This window comes from Alligator mississippiensis, chromosome 4 (genome assembly GCF_030867095.1).
Source record: "Alligator mississippiensis isolate rAllMis1 chromosome 4, rAllMis1, whole genome shotgun sequence".
Lineage (NCBI taxonomy): Eukaryota > Metazoa > Chordata > Crocodylia > Alligatoridae > Alligator > Alligator mississippiensis.
The window spans coordinates 226,992,038-227,013,842 of NC_081827.1; the positions used below are offsets into that span (position 1 = coordinate 226,992,038).

A 21,805-nucleotide genomic window follows, 5' to 3' on the forward strand; every position below is an offset into this window, starting at 1 on the left:
TCAGACCAGCCTGGTGGCCTTCTACGACCAGGTCACAATATCCTTGGATGCAGGTGTTGTGGTGGACATAGTCTTTCTGGACTTTAGGAAGGCCTTCGACACTGTCTCTCACCCCATTCTCATTAAGAAATTAGGCGACTGTGGCGTTGATGCCTACACAGTCAGATGGGCCGTAAACTGGCTGGAGGGCCGCACCCAAAGAGTGGTGGTGGATGGGTCTTTTTCGACCTGGAGGGATATGGGCAGTGGGGTCCCCCAGGGCTCAGTCCCCAGGCCTGCACTGTTCAACATCTTCATCAGCGACTTTCACACAGATTTCACACACACATACATTAGGGCTGGAAGGGACCTTGGAAGATCATCGAGTCCAGCCCCCTGTCCCAGGGGCAGGAAGTCAGCTGGGGTCATAGGATCCCACCAAAATAAACATCCAATTTTTTCTTGAAGATATTCAGAATGATCCAGGCTTGAACCACCTCCAATGGCAGGCTATTCCAGACCTAGGGGGCTCAGACAGCAAAGAAATTCTTCCTTATGTCCAGCCTGAAATGGTCTTGCAGGAGTTTATAACCGTTCAACCTTGTCATCGCTTGGGGTGCTCTGGTGAACAATCGTTCCCCCAGATCCTGGTGAACACCCCTGATAAACTTATAGGTGGCCATCAGATCACCCCTGAGCCTGTGCTTTTCCAGGCTGAAGAGTCCCGTAGCTGTCAGCCTGTCATCATAAGGTCTGTTTTCCTGACCCCTGATCATGCACATGGCTCTTCTCTGGACTCTCTCAAGCTTCTCCACATCCTTTTTGAATTGTGAACTGTCTTGCCAGCTTTACGGCAGATGGTGAAGGTGATCAGCTCTTGATCGCTGTCACCCAGCTTCCCATCGATTGTTAGGTCACCGATTAGTTCATCCCTGGTTGCCAGTACCGGGTCGAGCAGTGCTTTACCTCTCATTGGCCCGTAGACCTCTTATATCAAATAGAGGTCATCCACGCATGAGAGGAAACTTTGCGACTGCTCGGATTTAACTGAGTGCTCTTCCCATGAGACGTCTGGGTAGTTGAAGTCTCCCATGACAACCATGGACCTGAAGCATGTGGTTTCAGCCAGTTCCCTGGTGAACTCCTGGTCAAGCTCTTGACTTTGGGTGGGAGGTCTATAGTAGACTCCCACCATCATGTCCCCTGTGCCATGTTCCCAACAGATTTTAACCCAGAGGGTTTCCAGCCATCCACCCTGGTCATCAATGTCAGCTAGCAGGGATGCATAGCTTTCCTTAACATAGAAAGCTACGCCCCCGCCCCTTTTGTCAACTCGATCTCTCCTGTACAGGGTTTAGCCATTTACACCCATGGTCCAGTCATGGGTGGAGTCCCACCAGGTCTCCGTTTTCCCTATGACATCATAATTATTTGCATTAAGCAGGAGGACAAGTTTCTCCTGTTTATTCCACAAGATCCTGGCATTTGTGTACAGGCAGGCAAGTGTCCCCTTGGGGGCCCTGGCCTTGCCTACCAGTTGTTCCAGGGCTGGGGCAGGGGTGGGCTCCCTTAAACGCCTTGGCCTGCTGGCTTTGCAAGGGTTGCTCAATGGGCCAGCAGTGGCGGTAGTCCCCCCATCCCCGGCCGGCTTAGTTTAAAGCCCAGTGGAGCAGGTCAGCCAGTCTGGCTGAGAAGAACCTTCTCCCCAGCGGAGAGAGGTGGAAGCCATCTCTTCCCAGCAGCTCGCTGCCTCTCTCACCAAAGAGCGGACTGTGGTCATGGAAGCCAAAGCCTTCCCAATGACACCAGTGCTGCAGTCTTTGGTTAATTACCTGGATCCTCCTCTCCCACCTCAACCTGTAGCCTGAGAGTGGGAGGATTGAAGAGAAAACCATCCGAGCCGTGTCATTGGTGCCCACATGGATAAGGAGCATGGGATAGTGGTCAGTGGGCTGGATGAGTTTAGGGATCTTCTCCGCAATGGCTCAGATGTGGGCTCCTGGGAAACAGCAGACTTTCTGGGCTAAGGGGTCAGAGCGGCAGATTGCCCCCTCAGTCCCCCTCAGGATGGAGTCTCCCATGACAAACACTTTGCATTTTGTCTTGGGGAGAGCGGGGGCGGTAGCTACAGTAGTGCCCATGTTGCCTGAGGGAGCTGGCAACTCAGCAGGCTCTGCTGGGGCTGCAAGAGGTTTGTACCTGTTGCATAGCTCCAGCGGGGCAGGGGCCTTGGTGATGCAGGCCTTGGGGCCCTTGACCACCTTGGTCCAACCCCTGGGCTGGATAATAAGGGAGGTCCCTGAGTCCTCCCTTGTCCTGGAGGGAGACCGTGGTCTACCCTCCATCTCCCAGGGGAGAAGGGCCTGGCAGTAGGAGTCAATCTCCTGCTCACAGTCCCTGATGGTGCGCAGTCTCTGGACTGTGGCCTGGAGCTCCTCTAGCTGGTGCACCAGAGACCCCAAAAGGGAGCAGATCCCACAAGGGGAGGTGGCCATGCTCCTGGGTGCCAGGGTCTGAAAAAGTGGCAGGCAGCCCCCGCAGCCGAGAGCCAGGGGCTCTGTCTGCATGGAGCCCAGAATCGTGGGCTCCATCTAGGTGAAGGCCTCTGAGGTGTCAGAGGAGGGGTTGCAGACCCCGAGGGGTGTGGCACGTGCCCATCCACGGCATGTCGCTGGTGGGGTGGTTACTGCTGGGACTGGCTTCCCTAGGGTGGGGGTGCACAGGCAGGGCCACAGGCCTGCCTGCTCGCCCTCCTGCACAACCTGTGTGCTAACTCACGCACTGTGCAGACAAGTGCGCCTGTTTGCACAGCCTGTTCGCACGGCTCTGGTCACATGGGTCCCTGGGGGGCTGGGCAAAGTAGGAGCTCCTGGACAATGGGGGGCCCTGCAGGAGATTTGGGGGGACCCTGCCTTGCTGGAGGGGGCTGGTGAGTACCCCCCCTTCTCTCTCCCTGGGGGGTTGGTCCAAGTTTGGGCCAGGGCAGGGCAAGACTCTCCCGGGCTCTGGCTTAGCTGCCTCCCTGCGGTTAGGCTGGGGTTAGTCCTCCCACCAGGGGCTCCATTTACCTCTGGCTGTTGGGGGTCAGCGGGGGCACTCCGTGGCAGTTGGGGGTCGCTGGGGGGCTTCAGGGCACGGGGGTGCAGCGGGCTTTCACCCACATGTCTTGTGACGCTCCCGGAGCCTAACTTTGACTTGGACGATGGGGTGAAAAGCACCTTGTTTAAATTCACGGATGACACTAAGATGTGGGGAGAAGTGGGCACGCTGGAGGAGAGGGACAGGCTGCAACTAGATCTGGACAGGTTACAGGGGTGGGTGGATGAGAACAGGATGGGATTCAATACGGACAAGTGCAAGGTATTGGAGAGGAAGAACCAGCAGCATACCTACATGCTGGGGAACTCCCTTTCATCAGCACAGAGACAGAAAAGGATCTTGGAATCATTATCGATTCCAAAATGAACATGGGCTGACAGTGTGGGGACGCGGTCAGGAAGACTAACCACACCTTGTCATGCATCCACAGATGCATCACGAGCGGGTCCAAGGAGGTGATCCTCCCCCTTTATGTGACACTGGTCAGGCCGCAGTTGGAGTACTGCATCCAGTTCTGGGTGCTGCACTTCAGGAGGAAGGTGGACAGCATTGAGAGGGTCCAGAGGAGGGCCACTCGCAGGGGACAGCAAGGCAGGCCCTACAGTCAGAGGCTACGGGACCTGAACCTGTTCAGCCTACACAAGAGAAGGCTGAGGGAGGATCTGGTGGCCATCTACAAACTGGCCAAGGGGGACCAGCAGGCTATGGGAGAGTCCCTGTTCCCCTGAGCCCTACCAGGAGTAACAAGGAATAACAGCCATAAGTTGACCGAGAGTAGATTCAGGCTAGATATTAGGAGGCACTACTTCACATTCAGGGCGGCTAGGATCTGGAACCAACTTCCAAGGAAGTGGTGCTCACTCCTACCCTGGGGATCTTCAAAAGGAGGCTAGCCGGGGTCACCAGCATTCTTTCCTGCCCGTGGCAGGGTGTCGGACTTGATGATCTACTTAGGTCCCTTCCGACCCTACCTACTATGAAACTATGAAACTGTGATATGAACCTTTGTATAAAATGAATACATTTAATAGAAGTTAACTGATGTAAGCTGCCATTATCCATTACTATTTAGAAAAAATCAGTTTGTTGCTAGAATCACTGGAATTAGTGATAGAATAAAAATTAATGCTCTATGGGTCTGTCTGGATCCTCCAGAATTTTAGGCCAGCAAACAGACTAACCCTAGTTCTCTAAGATGGTTATTTGTATACTTACTATACCTGACCCATTTAATGAGATAGCTCAGCCAGTTGTCCTCTGCAAGGAAAATGGCTGACAGCCTACCACTCCAATACTGAGTAATTTTTCTGTACTGGTCACCAAAAGTTTAAACAGGTAAGTATTACAGACCTCATTGTTCTCTTAATTACTCTGCTTTTATACCAGCACAACCTCTTTGACTCCAATGGCATTATTCATGATTCGTACTCTTATTCAGTGAGAAGAGAAATAAACCTGTTAGCATTTTTTTACCAGACTGGCAAATTTTGCTGTGTCCCTGTGATGCTCACACGAAATAAGAGAAATAAGAATTTCACAGAGTTAGCAATCTTCAGGCTCAAAACACCTGTAATTTGCTTTTCCCCGAAGGTAGAAATTAACGAGCCATTACTCTATAGCTGCATTGTCAAAATCCTTAAGAAAAAATAAATACATAAATGTAAAGGGCAGCATCTGTTCTTGTAGTCCTACGTGAAGTTATCATGTGCTGCATATATTCTAGGGACTAATTTGATCCTTATAAAGGAAGTGGCTCTGATAAAGTTGTTTTCTCTTTGGTTCCTTTGTTGAGATTATAACACTAACCTCTTTTTTGTATTTATTCTTCCAGCATGAGTATAAACGTGCATGGGAAGCAGACAAGACAAAAGTCCACATCACACCAGATATTCCCGAGATTGCTTTGGCTAAAGTTAATGCCTTTAATCTAAGTGATGTAAGCGCAACTTGTAAGGCTGACTATCTTTCAGTTATCTAACATTAGGAATAATTAAAATGATAGTACAGTAGTACTTGACTAATCCTCTCTTCTCTGATCTATAGTAATATGCACAGCAAGCTGTCTCTTTCCCATCAAAGATTTAATAACAGAAGTTGTAATGAGTTGCTATAATAAAAAGACAACAAATAGTCAGTGGGACATTATGAAGTGATAACATGAATAATTAAAATCTTTGCTTTTTATTCATTTTGAAAATGTATCCCTTTGTGTAGCCAATTTTTAAAAAATGCTTGTAAAAGTGTTAAATAACTGAGGACAGAGCAGTGCTAATGAAAAGGCTTTGTTTCAAATGATCATATGTATTGGGTAGTTTGTTTGTAAATGAGATTCTACATTTTTGTTTTTAAAAGGAATGTCATCTTTTCTTCCTGTTCATAGAAAATGTACAAACTTTCCATGGAAGAGGCTAAGAAGAAGGGGTATGATCTTAGATCAGATGCTATTTCTATTAAAGCTGCCAGGGCTTCCAGGGACATTGCTAGTGATGTAAGTTTTTAAAACAGGAAAGTATCTCTTGTTAAATGCTACAAAACATTCATTTATTGACAAAATGCAATTTTAGATGCTGATTTCATGATTGCTCATAAGTCTTTAATTTATGAGCACATTTAATAACTATAGTTTATCTCACATCTAAATTAGCTTGCAATTATCAAAGAGTAATTACTTCATTAGGAAGATACACAAGAATAAGTCAGCTGGCAATACTCTGCAGAAAACCGATTTTACCTGTACAGCACAGTTTATTTATTTAAGTGACTTTGTTCAGGCTCTTTTAAAGGTCACTTTGCACGTATTCATGCATGCTTCTGTTGTGACTTTCATGTATTAGTCTCTAATTACTGCATTGTAGAATTCAGAAAAAGCAACACTGCTTTGGGATGTCTGCTGCTAATACTACTAGTGTAGAGACATATCCACTTCAGGTAACAGGACCATTCCTTCAGAGAATCTGAAGGAATTCACTATACAAAGAGGAGGTGGCTCCATAAGTCTCAAGGGTCACCCTGAATCTCTTTGTATTTCAGTGTTCAGAGTTTGGTGTGAGAGGGCTGAAGGTGAGGCTGAACGATCCATCCTGGTCTCTACTACAACAGTCCCAAGGCTGCTTCCTAGTTTAAGTTAAACCAGACTCTCCCAGCATCCTGTCATGCTCTCTGGGCTGGGCAGGGCTCTCTGTTCCACAGCAGAGCTGGCCCCTCCCCTCTGCTCCCTGGCTGCAGCTCCGACAGAGGCTGCAGGCATCTGCCTGGCTTCTGCTCCCACCACCCTTCTAAGCAGGGATTCTGCCGTCCCCACTTGTCACAGGCCATCTGGGTACTGTGAGTGTATCAATTTTATTACAGGCCAACTGGGCTGTTTGATTTAGTTTCGGATTGAGGAGGCAAAATTTGGAGTGAAATAAAGGCAAATTTAACATAGCTTACACACACACAACAGTTAACAGAAAGATAAATGCGATAAGCAGATAATGCAGTATTAAAGAGCTAATAGTAAATAATAACAACAGATAGATCAATTCTGTCGCAGGCCAGCTGGGCACTGCAAGGGTATCAGCTACTGGGCTGTTCAAAATAACAGATAGACAGACATAGTTTGGCAACTTATCGATAGTCCCTCAATGCCAGATGCGTGCCAAGTGATTCCAGCGAAGTCAGACGTCTCCGATTGACGCTGTCAGAGGGTTACCAGGGAAGATCCCTTGATCAGAGTCCAATCCTCACTCAGACCAGGAGTCTGGGGTCCGGGCGTGGAACAGAAATGACCATTCTGTTCCCTCCTTCCTGCTGGTTACTTGACACACATGCTTTTTATACCTAGTTTTATGTTAATCTGTTGGCCTCAGAGCCACTTACAATGTTGCCTATAGCTGTTACCGTATGGGATTTAAAGGTGTTAAAAATGATCATAAAAGGTTACTACCCAGACTCGAGTTTATCCAATAAGCAAATTACAATGCTGCACCTTTAGGTTTGAAATTGACATGGCCCTACCTATGCCCCAACCCCTTTTAGGTTTCATTTGAATATGCTTTCTTGGGATATGCTTTCCTGGAATGTGTTGGGTGTGCCAGGCAGTTGGATCCAGTTTTTATCCCTGAGCAAAAAACCGTTGGGTCTCCTACTCTTACAGCTACAGCTTCGCCTAGGGGGCCCAGTCAGTTCCATGAACAGTTAATTTTATCATTTTGGTTAAACTTATGACAGACAAGTTACATTTGCAGTTTACAAACTTACAAGCTTATATTAACTAATATTACCTGTTAAATATACCAAATGCCTCCAAGAAGCACATATTTATTGCTTATTAATCCCTCTGGTTCGGGCTATTACACCCACCGCCTTACACAGATGCACAGTAGGGCTGTGCAAAGCTTCGGTTGCTGATTTGATTTGGAGGAGATTCGGCCAGATTTGGTGGCCAAATCTCTGAATCCGAACCTAATCAGGAGACCCATCGAAGCCTCCGATTTGATTTGGAGAGATTCAGAGAGATTTAATGATTCGGACATAGACATAACTTTATATGTTTTTTCTACATACCTCAAGGTACCAGACGGCTTGTGAATGCTGAGATGGTGGGATGGATGGAGCATCCCACAGGAGCATGAGGGGGTCCCCAGCACGTTTGGCAGCAGACCTGGAAGTGGAATAGAAGCACTTCTGGTCCACTTTCAGGTTGGGCACAGAGTGCGCAGGGGACCCTTCCTGCCCCCCAGCTCGGTGACTGGTGCCTTCTGGGTCTGGGGGGCACCCAGGGTCCCCCTATGGCTGATTGCCAAGCCGGGGAGGGCTGCAAGGTGGGGTCCCCCATGCACTCAAGGTGGACCTGGAAGTGGACTTCTGGTCCACTTCCGGGTCCACCGCCGAGCACATGGGCAGCCCCCTGTACTTCTGTGGGACGCTCCATTCACCCCACCATCTCAGCATTCACAAGCTGCCTGGTACCTTGAGGTATGTAGAAAAAACAAAGAAAGCTGTGTCTATGGCTAAATCGCTGATTCTCTGAATCAGAATTGTATCTTCAGATTCAGCCAAATTGAATTAGGACAGCGAGCCAAATCAGCTAATCGAATCGCTGTCCCTCGAATCGGGCCAAATCCGAAACCGAATTGAATACAGCCCGCTTTGCACACCCCTAACACACAGCATTAGCTAGCAAACCACGTGCTGGCTACAGTCCATGCTGTGGCAGATGGGACAAAGGCAGAATCAACAGGTAGCTGGTAATGTACCTCTCTTGCTTTCTTAATTGGGTGATAAACACTGTTATCAATTGCCTGCTGGGCTGGTCAGGGTCGGTGCGGGGGGGAGGACCTTATCAGAGTCTCCTGCCAGGCCATGCCTCTTCAGCTCAGCACTGTGGAAGGGAAGAGGGGGATGCTGTAGCGCCCCCTGGCTTCTAGCCTGGGTCACCACAAGCACGTGCCTGCATTTTTTCAGTCCACAGGGGATGTCCATGCAGTTACAAACTGGTTTAGCCTAGCCAGGTTAGACTAACCTGCAAAGCTTAAATCAATGCAGGCTCAGGCTTTTTGAATGTCTGTCTCTAGCCCAGGAGTCACCACAGATGGCACCTGTAGCCACTCTATTGCTTAACAGAAGGATCTCTCTTTTTCCAGTCCTTTCCAAGTGGTGATTGGTGCAGTGCAGAACCTAGTACTGACTTTGGGCAATTGGTTGCCCAGAATTTGAGCTGATTGGAGTGTTCTTGCAGTTGGGTAGGGTGATCCATTATTATTATTAAAAAACACAATTAGAGTGTAATGGAAAGCACCTTTTCAAATGTATGTGCTAGACTGGCTCAGAGCTCCATGTTTTAGAATGCATGTCTACCCTGAAGCATGCTGTAGACTCAGCCAACCTAGCTCGAGTCCTGTGATGTGAGGCAGTGTGTGGAGCATGCTCTCATGAAGAAACTTTCTTTTTCATGAGAAAAGATTTTTCATGTAACCTTCTTTTAAAATCAGCTTTTATAAAGTGGTGAGATATCTGAATTATGTCAAGGATCAGCATCACACTAAGAACACAATACTACTGCTGCTGTGTTCCCTGTTTAAACAGAAAGAAAAATATTTCTTGAGCCAACTGCATATTTGGGATAGAGTTAGACAAGCTTTTGAATGCAAGATATTCTTCATTAGCCTATTTCTAATTAAGTTCTTTCTTAGAGAACATTTTGCTGGGTTGGTTTCTTAATCTGATATCTTCTTGGTAAGGTGGATTTAAGGGGTCTCTCTCTCTTTCTTCTGTTTGCAGTACAAATACAAATTAGGTTATGAACAGGATAAGGGGAAACTTGTAGGCTTCCGAAGCCTTCAGGATGATCCCAAACTAGTCCATTATATGCAAGTGGCTAAGATGCAGTCTGAGCGTGAGTACAAGAAAGCCTATGAAACCAGCAAGACCAGATACCACACACCAGCTGATACACTCAGTGTCTTGGCAGCCAAGGATGCACAAGCTAATGTAACCAACATTAACTACAAACATCTGCTGCACAGATATTTCCTACTACCAGATGCGATGAATTTGGAACTGAGCAGAAACATGAATCGGATTCAAAGTAATGTAAGCTTCCTTTTTCATTTCTGATTAGCATTGGTAGAGATGTTGCCTAGACCTCTGTTTCAGTGTAAGGACTACTTTTTGAAATAATGGCAGACATTTGTATTTTATGGTTTGCAAAATGTGCTTTGCCTTTTCTGCTGTGTTTTGCAGAATGAGTACAAACAGGACTATAATGAATGGTACAAAGGTCTTGGTTGGAGTCCTGCTGGTTCTCTTGATGTGGAGAAGTCTAGAAAAGCCACAGATATTGCAAGTGACAGGAAATACCGCCAACATCCCAGTATTTTCCCCTTCATAAAGCAGACTGACTCCATGGACATGATGCTTGCAAAACACAATGCAGATGTGATGAATAGGGTGAGTGGATATGATGAAAATAATCCACAATTGGAAAATAATCTATTTAAAGGTCATTTTGTAATTCCATGTCACCACCTTTGTCCAACCTTGTTTTTCAGGGAAAAGTAAACAGGATTGAGCAGTCACATTTCTCTGTGGTTTGAGTGAATATGTTATTTGCAGATTCCTCTAACTTGCTTGCCCCCAGGTTAGATCTGGACCGCAGGTTTTGTCTTAATGCAGCTGCTGCTCACCCCCCACTACTGACATGCATTCCCAAGGGGCTTTATGCCCCATATTTTGGTGGTAGGCCCTACTCCCACTTACCCTGCTCCCCAGTTCCTGACCTTGCTATGAGCAATCTGGGCTGGATTTGACCTATGTTCTGTACATTTGACACCCTTGCTCTAATTAGATTGAAACATCATGCTACTAGTTAAATAATCTCTCTCTTCATGTATCTCAAGGGCTGAACATGCCACTCGTGCCTATATTTTCTGTTATTCTCACTGTCATAATATAAATATTAATTTATACTCCTAAATAAACCCCAGAAGCCTCCATAACTAATCAGAAGCCTAGACTGCATGGGCCTGATTGTGCCCTCTTTATTCAGAAAGAGAACTGGGTGAAATTTATGAAGAGAGAGGGATAGTTAGCTACGTTAGTATGAAGTGAAGCAGAAGGCAGAGTAGAGGTACACCTTATAGACTAACTGAATCAGGGATGCTTAAAGTTTTGTGAGCAAGAGCTCAATTCATCAGATGCTATGAAAGAGCATGTACAGAGCAGGCTATCAAACAGAAAGCATTATTTGAATATGAAGACAGGGACGGAAGGGAGGTAAGGGAGTGGGAGGACATTGCTGACAGAGGCAAACAATTCCCTCATAAGGATAAAGGGTTCACACAAAAGCTAATCCAGGGAATGGCTTAGCCTTCTAGTTGAAACTTGAAATTTCCAGCAACCCTGATCGTTATAAACCAGTTCTCATTCTGACTTGGAATGAAAGCTAGAAGTTTTTGAACCTTCTCTTGAAAGGGAAATGTAGAACATTTTCCATAAGAAAAATTGGGCTCTTTCATTTTGATTTCTCTGAAAGAAAACAGAACTTCCTGGCTGGCTAGCCAAAATCTTTTGAGTCCTAATTCCACTTGAGACATTCAGGCCTCTTAAGCTCCAACTCAGGAGCTAGCCACATGGCAGGGTTTCCCAGGAACAGCAGACCCTATTAGCTTGAATAACCCACCAAATAGCAAGAGCCCCTGCAGCAGCCCTGTTTTGGTTAAAGTTTGTTGAAAGTGACATGTTATGGGGTGAAAGGCAAGGATTTCTTAGGCTGATATATTTTATTGGACCAATCGTGAAGTAGTTAGGCTTTCAAATGCAAGACATTCATCAGCAGCATTTCAGTTCTGACAAGTCAGAATTTTCTGATGAGACCCTGCTTTTCCAGAAAATTCTTGACCACCTCTACTGAAGAGAAACCTATCACTGACTGCAAACAGCCATTTAACAGGCTGATGCTAGTCATCGCTATAAATGTTCACAAAGTGCCAAATACATGGACCACAACAGAGCACATATTGGATCCTTGTTCACTTGAATTCTGGATTATGTGATTAATCAGAGAGATTAATTCAAATCAACACCTTTTCCCATCCCCAAAACCAAAGTACACATGCAGATCCATCTACATCTGTCTGCTTCTTCTTTCTATTAACGTATGTGCTGCTGTTTTGTCCAATAGCATGCCTACATTCAAGCTTGGGAGAAGGATAAACTTCAGATTCATGTGATGCCAGATACACCAGATATTCTTCAAGCTAAACAGAACAAGACAAATTATAGCCAGGTACAGACACTTTGTAGCATATTCCTTAATTCATGTTTATTTTTTATCAAAGAAACATGTCCTTTTAAGAATAAATATTGATTTATGTCAATTTAATGTTTGTTTTGCACAAAAGGTAAGTGATGTTTTAAGACAGAACCACAGAATATGTTTTTACATTGCTAAAGCTAAAATTTGCAAAAACTTAAATGAGTTAGGAGCCTAAATCCTAGTCCAAATATAAGGGCAAATTGAACCTGGAGCCTCTAGTTCAGTGTTTATCAACATTTTGACAGACAGGGCACCCCTTTGTAACTGTTTTGAATTTTATTGAGAACCACTGCTGTGCTGTCTTGGGTAACTTATTCAATAAGGGATTTATTATCTCTTAACATTTTTCTTTCCTTTTCACAAGACAGCAGCAGTGCAAGTGTTGGCTCCTGCCCACAGCCATGTTAAAAAAAACAATAAAAAACAGTCCTCTAGGTTTGATTTTTTTTTATCACTTAGACAATAAATGTTCAGTTAGTTGCAGTGGAATTACTTCTAACATACAGCACATTAATTGATATGGGAATGAAGCCTAGGCAGCAACCTAAAGTGCCCTTCTGCTTTTTCTCTTGGTAAGAGGCCACCGTTGATATGAATGAGATTGGTGTATGTGTCCTAGCCTAGGTTATATGAGACAAGGTTCTTTGGGGAAATGTGATATCTTTTTTTAGACCAGCTAAATAGTTGGAAAAAGCGCTCTTTACAAACACTAAGGCACAAACACCCTTCTGCAGGCAGAGGGAGTATCTGCTGGTGTTTGTGTGTACTCTCAGGTGGAACTGAAGCTTAAACCAATATGCAAAATGTGGGTCTGTGAAAATGCAAATGTGTGGCAGGGAAGATCAGAGGGTGTGAGACAGGTAGGTGGGGGTAGTAGGAGGGAAACATAAAAGAGGGGAACATTGACCAGTGATAAAATATAGCTCGTAAAATGTAGAGAGGTTACCTGGGATTACCTAGGTTATGAAACACATTTTTCATCTCTTGGATTTACAGAAAGCAAGAGGTTGGGAACTTTTTAAAAAGGCAGTGTTTCTGATTTGGGAACCAGGCTTCCCATAATAAACACTGATTTTCTTTTTATATAATAAGCATTAAATTAACATGTGCTGTGTTAGCATATTGGTGAATTCTTCTCATCCCTAGGGCAGTGGGTCTCAACTTGGGAACTGCCACTGAGTTTGCTGCAGCCAGGTGGAACTGTACTGGCTGCCTCCTGCAGAGCCAGGTGGAGAAGTGGCTGTGGCAAGATCATCTGCTCTTGCCACAGCCTTTCCTGGTCTGACCCTACTTGCTTTTTCAGGAAACAGATGTCTTGGAGACAATTACACCTCTTTCCACCTGCCCATGTGCCTCTATTTGTGAGGCTAGACTAGGAAAGCTTCAGAGAGAGTAGATACTGCTCCAGCAGCCATTTCTCAATCTGGCTCTGCAGAAGACATAGAGGTGCAGTTGCACATGGCCAGGCAGCAGCACCAGTGCTGCACTGCTGCAGCACCCCAAAAGGGCCTCACAGGGTCTCAGTTGAGAACTACTGGGATGAGCTCAGAACGAGGCTTTGGTTTTTTGCAAAGATTTATGGTTGCTTCATGACCTCAGTTCTGGTATGTTACAAATTATAAAAGTCCAAACTTGCTTTGTGCAGATTTCTTACCCCTTCACCATGAATCCAGTGAGCACACACAACAAGCAGCATTTAATGTGGCTTCTACCTTTTTCACGCTTATATTTCTTGATTTTTCCCTTTAAATGCAGTGTCAAAGGAGACCAGACACAGTTAAATGCATCTAAAGTTTTAATGGTACATTGCCTAATATAGTCCATTGGGAACCAAGACCTAAAGTATTTATAACAGGATCTCTTGTGATTTTTAACCACAGCCCTGCATTAGAGGCAGTGCATGCTACATTTGTAGTGGGAAAACTGTAACTCTAGTTTAACAGAGTTTCCTAGAGCTCCCAATGTCCCGTGGGACTCAGCTTCTTACAGGAGTTCAGTGTATGTCCTTTCTTGTGTATCTGGCCAGTTCTATACTTCAGAGGAATGGGCTGAGCCAGGAGCAGCATCCTGCTCCCTGTTTTTTGCATCCATGCAAGGGTCAGTTGCAACCTTTTGGCCAAGTAAGGATGGAAAGAAAACTGAGCAATGCTCCAGTGTCCTGTTCTTCAGTTGTAATGCTTGAGAAAGGGTTGGTGTACTAGGAGCTCTGGAAAATTATGGAAAATCTTTCCTTTTTCTAATTTAGAAACTGTATAAACTTGGATGGGAAGAAATGTTAAAGAAAGGCTATGACCTCACACCTGAAGCCATTTCAGTGAAAGCAGCCAAAGCATCGAGAGACATTGCAAGTGATGTAAGTAACGTTTTCAGTTCAGTCTGTTATGTACTTTCTGTTATGTCATGCCTTTAGCCACAGTTTGCTAAACCTTCCTGGGTCAGATTTATTCCTTTGTGATCCAGGCATCTTGAAAGGGGAAAATAAAAAATAAGATGAAGGTAGCTTTCTTTCTTGTGTTAACAAACAGAACACAAACTCTTCGTAGCAATGAAGGAAGCAGTAGGAGGGGGATTGCTCCCACGTTAGTGCACTATGCCCCCAAAACCTTTTGTCTGCTCAGCAGATGGCATGTTCAGACTTTGAACCATTAGTTAGTCATACCCTGCTGGGAGCAGTATGTAGCAGAGCTAACTACTGGGGTGAGGGGTTCTTAGAGAAGTCAGAGATCTTTTCCTCATGACTACTCACACAGCCTAGCCCAGGAAATCACTCTAGTTAAAGAATTGCTCTCATGATGCACAGATAATAAGCACAGCTCTACATGCTAACTACAGTGCAGCACCTACGTTTTGGAAAAGATTTAGTACTTTTTAAGAAAAGTGTTCCTGATATCCCTGATTTTCCATTCCTGAACTGATCCCTTGAGACACTGGATCACATCCCTCTCTGAGACTGGAGAGCAAGGAATTTCTTGAGATTTTAATTGTTTCATAGGTCATGTAATAAAAGAACTTATTCTCACAGCTACTTAGTCCACTCTTCCTATGGATTCCAAAGATTCCATTCCTTACTCAATAGAAAAATTTAGGGTGCATCCACACATGCTTTTGTGCATATCTAAACTTAATGCGTATTTGCCTAATGCTTATTAAGGTGATTTAGGTGTGCATCTATACGTGTACTTGCTAAAGTCCATTAACACAGTGTGTGGACTGACTTGGATTAAAATTAGTCTCAAGTCAGTTGACGTACACAGCGTTAACGTGCCTTAGCACATCTACACATGCCTTAGGGTGCTTTAGCTACTCCTGCCTAAATTTGATAGCTGCTTTTGCAGGTATAAAATTTAGGCACGAACATCCTAAAATTGCCCTTTTAAAGGTGCATTAAGTGTGTGCACGTATAGACCTGTGCCCTCAATGCACCTTAAAAATGGCTAATGCACCCTAAATCAGCACGTGTAGACATGCCCTTATAGAACTACAATGTTATGCACTCAATTCAAAGGGACCTTAGATTCATAGGAGTAAAACTATAATGATCTACTAAGTTTGTAGCATTTAAGAGAACAGGTTCAGGTTTATTTGTAAACCTGAGCTGCAGTTTACATGTCATCCCAAATGACTGGATCTAGCAATTTTCTTAATATCTCAGCATTTTCTCATTCTGATCCTAATTAACATAATCTGATTTATGTGATTTTAGTACAAATACAAGGAAGGGTATCGCAAACAACAGGGACATCACATTGGAGCCCGCAACATAAAGGATGATCCCAAGATGATGTGGTCAATGCATGTAGCCAAGATCCAGAGTGACAGGGAGTACAAGAAAGACTTTGAGAAGTGGAAGACCAAGTATAGCACCCCAGTGGACATGCTGTCAGTTGTTGTGGCCAAGAAAGGTCAGGAGCTGGTCAGCGATATTGATTATAGACATCCTCTGCACCAGTGGACATGTCTGCCAGACCAGAATGATGTGATCCATGCTAAAAAGGCCTATGACCTTCAGAGTGATGTAAGTTGATCTTTTTCTTCAGACTTTGTAAATCTCATTGTGCTTTTTTTACTGTAGCTTTGGTTCAATGGATGGGATAAATTAAAGGGTGTGCTTCTGAAAATTATGCTGCAAGGAGTTTTGCTGCATACTGGTTTGCTGAGTATTTTGAAAAGAAAAGGAAATGTTGTTCACCCTTAGCATCAGAAAACCTTATTTTGTACCTTTATGAAGCGCTGATTTCTTCCTGCCACCGAGGAGCTAATTAAACTCTCCAAACAAGAGCAAGACTGTTTGAGTTTGAGGTGTGTAAGATGTATTGAGGGTATAAAATCAGGTTCCTTGGCAGAAGGGGTAAGAAGGGTTTCTTCTGTGATAGAGTCCAAGTTATCTATTCCTGTGGCAAATAAGCCTCCTACTAGAGGGTGCTGTGAAAGCAATTTCAAAGAATGGTCTATGATTTTTTCAGGGTGATTTGGTATACACAGAATCTAGCATTGGCAGGCTCTGAAAAGAAAGGTAAAGGGGTGGGTTGCCTAAATGTTTGAATGTACTAATCTCCCTATCTTTTTTCAGCTTGCATATAAGACAGACCTGGAGTGGCTGAGGGGTATTGGATGGTCCCCTAGTGGCTCACTGGAAGCTGAGAAGAATAAGAGAGCATCCCACATCCTGAGTGACCATAAGTACCGGCAACATCCAGACACTATTAAATTTACTAGCCTTCTTGATTCTATGCCAATGGTCCTGGCAAAGCACAATTCTAATATAATGAACCAAGTAAGTTTTCTCTTAATATGAATATTTCATAAGTGGCCTGAATGTTAGTCTCATTCTACAAGGCAAATAAGGATATACATAGAAAAATATTTTATTGTCACATAACGGTTTTTTACTTCGTATTTAAAGGGTTTTTTGTGCGCTTGAAGTTTTTGGAGCACTTAAATTATTTGTAAATTGATTCAGTTATAGCTTGGAGTTAAAATAAAAAACCCCCATGAAGAGTAGTTTAAGGATGCTTTTAAACAATTTTTATTTGGAAATAACTAAGCTATATTTCCTTGTCAAGTGGTGTTGCATTTACATTTAAGGTGATTGTGATTGCACAGGCAATGGCAAGTTGATAACTAGTAGAGATATTCAGACATGTCATTTGCGACTTTGCAGGGTTCTGTAAATCCTCACAAATCTACACTTCTTTATTTTCACAACACCAATTCTCCCCCTCCATCGAAGTTTTATGTCTCGTATTGAATAGCAGACACTGTGGGCAAGTGCCATAATATTGAGACCCCTTTACTTTACTTTTAATGCATTTGGCAGTAAATTTTGCAGTGTTATTGCTAAATAGCAAAGCTGATCTGTTCAGTAAAACTTCTGGCAAACCCATTCCTAGGGCTACATCATGATGCATTTGTCTGCTTTAAAATAACCCAGAAATAACCAGCTTTAATCCAGGTGGTAGAATTGGGTAAATTGAAATTAATGGCAAAACTACAAGATTACATTTACTAAGCAGCTTTGAACTGAAGAGTCCTATCAGATGCTTACTTACTACATAATAGTATACAATAATTGGCAATGGATGTGCAGTGTAGATGAGAGATTTTCTCCCATTTTAGTATTAGGTGTTATTGTTCCTGTCTGCATGAAACAATTGGTGCTCTTTATTGCGCTTATTCTGCCAAAATTATATTTCACTGTGGTAGCTATGGTGGTCCTCCTTATTGCACTATCTTATCTCATCTGTTGTTTGCTTTTCAGCGTGCTTATGTAGAAGCTTGGAATAAAGATAAGATCAGCATCCACATCATGCCAGATACTCCAGATATTGTCCTGGCCCAGCAGAACAAGTTGAATTATAGTGAGGTAGGTGTGTTGCTTAAATATTAAAAAACATCTGAAGAAAAATTAAATAAAAAAGAAAAGGTCATTCTTGAAACCTTTTTGAAGGCCTTTTAAAAATAGTTAATGAATACTTGTGATTTGTTTAGAAACTGTACAGACTTGCCATGGAAGAGGACAAGAAGAAAGGCTATGACCTCCGGGTAGATGCCATTCCCATCAAGGCAGCAAAAGCTTCTAGGAACATTGCAAGTGATGTAAGTAGCCATCATGGATGCACTTCCTGAGTTCACCTTAAGAAGCATGCAATTAGAGAAAAACTCTGTCAGCAGAAATACAAGCATAGAAACATTGTGCTTGGAATGTACTTCAGGAATGAGAACAGTTATTCCTATCCTCTTCATAGTAGCCTTTCTTAATATTTAAAAATAGTATCATGTCTCCCCTAATCTGCTTGTCTACTAACTGAATGTACCTCCTTTTCTCAACATTTCCTTGAATGGCTTTCATTCTAACCCAGGGGTGGGCAAAATACGGCCCACGGGCCGGATGCGGCCCACAAGGCCATTCTATCCGGCCCATGGGGCCCCTAAAAAAATGTAGAAAGTTAATATTTCCCTGTCCTTAGTTCCTGTCAAAAATGCAGGAACCAAGGGCAGTAGGACCCAGGGGAAGCCCAGCGGGCTCCAACAACAGTGGGGCCCCGCCCCCCAGCCGGAAGCCCCAGCTGGGGTTTCTGGGCTGGGAGCACATGGCTGCCCCAGCTTGGGAAGCTCAGGTAAATGGGGGCGGGGGAGACCCCGGGCGGAGAAGGAACACGGGGTGTGGGGGGGAAGTGGACACTCCCCACCCTACACCCGGTGCCCCATGCTGCAGCTGCTTGCAGCCCATGTGGGGATGCCTGTGCCCACTCCGGACAGCCCCATGTGGGCTGTAAGCACCTGCAGCGTGGGGCACTGGGCGTGGGAGGGGCTGCTCCCGCCCCCATGCTCAGCTTTTTCCTGGGCTCCTTCCCTGCATGGAAAAAAGCAGCCCCTTGCCTGCCCCATGGTGGATACTCCTTGCTGCAGGCTCTCGCAGCCCATGTGGGGCTGTCTGGAGCAGGCACAGGTGGCCCCCAAGCCGGCTGCGAGTGGCTGCAGTGTGGGGCACCAGGCATGGGGCAGGCGAGGGGCTGCTTTCTCCACCCCCCACACTCAGCACCACCTTGTAACCCGTTCCCACTGCCAGGCTGGCAGTGGGGCAGGTTACAAGCTGGTGCTGTGTGCAGGGAAAAGCTGCCCCTTGCTTATCCCATGGCCAGCGCCCTGCACCGCATCCACCTGCAGCCCACATGAGGCAGCCTGTGCCTGCTCCAGACAGCCCCGCGTGGACTGCAAGTGCCTGCAGCAGGGAGCACCAGCCATGGGGCGGGCGAGGGGCCGCTTTTCCCTGTACTCAGTACCAGCTTCTTCCCTGCTGGTGAGCAGGGGGTCAGGGCTGTGCACTGCCCCTCGCCTGTACCGTGGGGCTGGGGGGCACTGCGTGTGAGTGGGCAGGGAGCCAGCAGGAGCACAGGTCCCGCACCAGTATCTTGGGGCCAGTGCTGGTGGGGCCCAGAGCAGGGTGGCAGGAGTGCGGGGTCCCAATCAGCAGGGGCTTTATGGAGCCAGGCCAGCTCCCCCCTCTCCCTGCTGGTGCAGCCTAGCCTGGCTCCACAATGGGACATTGGTTCCAAGATGGTGACCAGGGGGCGGGGCACCTGTCAAGGGGTGGGGCACCTGTTAAGGGGTGGAGCTACCCATGTGGCCCTCAACAGTCTGCCAAAACTGGGTAAGCGGCCCTCTGCCCAAAATAATTGCCTGCCCCTGTTCTAACCCCTTTATTGTCTTTGTTACTCACCTGTCACTCAACTATCGTTTCTCAACATCTTATCTAAAGTGGGGCTGGAACTACACACAGCACTCTAGTTGAGGCCTAATTAGTGCCAAATACACTTATGCTATTGTATCCCATTTCTTATGCATAATTCTCCTGTTAATTCAGCCACAGTTACATCATACTGCTGAATCATGTTGAGTCTCTGCTCCATCAAAACTCCCAGATCCTTCTCATCAGTGCTGGTGCCCTGCCAGTTATCTCCCTTTCTGTATTTATCCACTAGATAAATCTTCCTTAGGTGTTGCACCTTTCATTTGTCTGTGTTGAATTTCATGTTGCTGTCTACTACCCAGTTCTCTAATTGATCAAGATCTTTTTGAATTCTACTCCTATCCTCCAAAATATTGGCAGCCTGTCATCATTTTGTGTCCTCTTCAGACTTGATCAGTAAGTTCTCTATCCAAGATCCAAGTCATTAGTGAGAAAGTTAAACAACACTAGACCCAGAATGAGTCCTGTGGAGCTCTCTAAAATTTCCTGCTATACTTCTGTTCTGACAACAATGTGTGGTCTTTGTTGAAGACATGTGCTATATTTGCATTCTTAGTTATCAGATTTCCTACTGGTTCTAAACTAGTGCTTTCTAATAATTCCTTCAGGCATAATTGTTTAAATAGGCTCTTAAATGGGCTCTTAAATTATAATCTACTGTCTAGTTGCGTCAAAATGCCAATAAAATGGCTAATAAAGCCACTAAAAAATGCCAATAAAGTGTCATTGATTAAAGCAATCTATACTTGGGGAACTCTGCTAATTGAAGATATTGATTAGAAATTAGTTTCTCATTCTATATTTCTTTTAAAAGATTTCAGAAGTTTCTTTTTTGTACAGTGGGAAAAATCATAGAGGCTTTGCTTCACCCCAAAACACCCTTGGTGTTTCAATTTCAGGCTTGGTGTTTGGGGCACATGGTGGGAGGTATGAAATAAAATTCTACTGGAAAGTGTAGTCCCAGTGCTCTAGCAGTCAGAATACAGAACTGACCCTTCGTCAAAGGTAGGTCACATAATCCTGAGCTAGTATTGATAGCCCTGAAGAATGGCCATAGATATTTTTGTATGTTTTCTTATTAATGAAGACAGCTAAATGAAATTTGATAATTTTCTTCCCTACAGTACAGATACAAGGAAGGATATCGCAAGCAACTGGGACATCACATTGGAGCCCGCAACATAAAGGATGATCCCAAGATGATGTGGTCAATGCATGTAGCCAAGATCCAGAGTGACAGGGAGTACAAGAAAGACTTTGAGAAGTGGAAGACCAAGTATAGCACCCCAGTGGACATGCTGTCAGTTGTTGTGGCCAAGAAAGGTCAGGAGCTGGTCAGCGAAATTGATTATAGACATCCTCTGCACCAATGGACATGTCTGCCAGACCAGAATGATGTGATCCATGCTAAAAAGGCCTATGACCTTCAGAGTGATGTAAGTTGATCTTTTTTTTCCTTACTCTGTGAATTCCAGAGTCTTCTATTAACTAATTTTGATCCAATGGTTAAGATAAATTAAAGATATGCTCTGTACATTTATGCTGCAAGGATTTTTGTTGCTGCATAGTGGCTTGCTAAGTAGTTTTGATGACAGTGACAAAAGAATTCTTTAGACTCACCTAAAAACTGACTATCTAGCTCACTCTTAGTAGCAGGTAGTCTTATTTTTTTTGTCCTTGCTAAATTCTGGTGCTATTTATTCTTTGGTAGTAAAGCACCTGGAGTGAACTCTTCCATCTGTGTAGAAAATATTCTGTGTTATGTTTGCAAAATCTTATTTTGGTTGTCATGCCTGGAGGTCAAGAAGATGGGAAAGCATGAAATTATGTTGATACTAAAGCAGTGATTCTCAACCAAGACACTATGGCATCCTGGGGTGCCTTAAGTTCCTTTCAGCAGTACTGCAGAATGCCATGCAGTGTTACCACTGTTAGGTGTGGAAACATGATTTACAAGATATACCCAGAGATTTCAAATAGGAATCCACAGTGTTAAAATCCCTCTGACCAATTGTGGTCTTTCTGAGTTCTCTGCAACAGAAGAATTATTCTATTATTTTTCTGTAGTCAAAAAACTAGTGAAAACTACCATATTTACTCGAATAGAGGATGACACTAATGATAAGATGGCCCTGCCCCCCAATAATTGGATTCTATCTCTGAAAAATGTATAATTTTCC

General features: G+C 44.7%; 1 protein-coding gene across 1 annotated transcript in view; it reads left to right on the forward strand.

Annotated features, from left to right (window-relative positions):
- Positions 1-21,805, forward strand: part of NEB (nebulin) — a 210,907-nt gene that overhangs the window by 57,856 nt on the left and 131,246 nt on the right. The window contains exons 38-48 of the mRNA XM_059726275.1: positions 4,910-5,014; positions 5,459-5,566; positions 9,340-9,651; positions 9,802-10,008; positions 11,741-11,845; positions 14,121-14,228; positions 15,579-15,890; positions 16,446-16,649; positions 17,634-17,738; positions 17,864-17,971; positions 20,750-21,061. Coding sequence (XP_059582258.1) covers positions 4,910-5,014; positions 5,459-5,566; positions 9,340-9,651; positions 9,802-10,008; positions 11,741-11,845; positions 14,121-14,228; positions 15,579-15,890; positions 16,446-16,649; positions 17,634-17,738; positions 17,864-17,971; positions 20,750-21,061 — 1,986 coding nt within the window. The remainder of the gene's footprint in view (positions 1-4,909; positions 5,015-5,458; positions 5,567-9,339; positions 9,652-9,801; positions 10,009-11,740; positions 11,846-14,120; positions 14,229-15,578; positions 15,891-16,445; positions 16,650-17,633; positions 17,739-17,863; positions 17,972-20,749; positions 21,062-21,805) is intronic.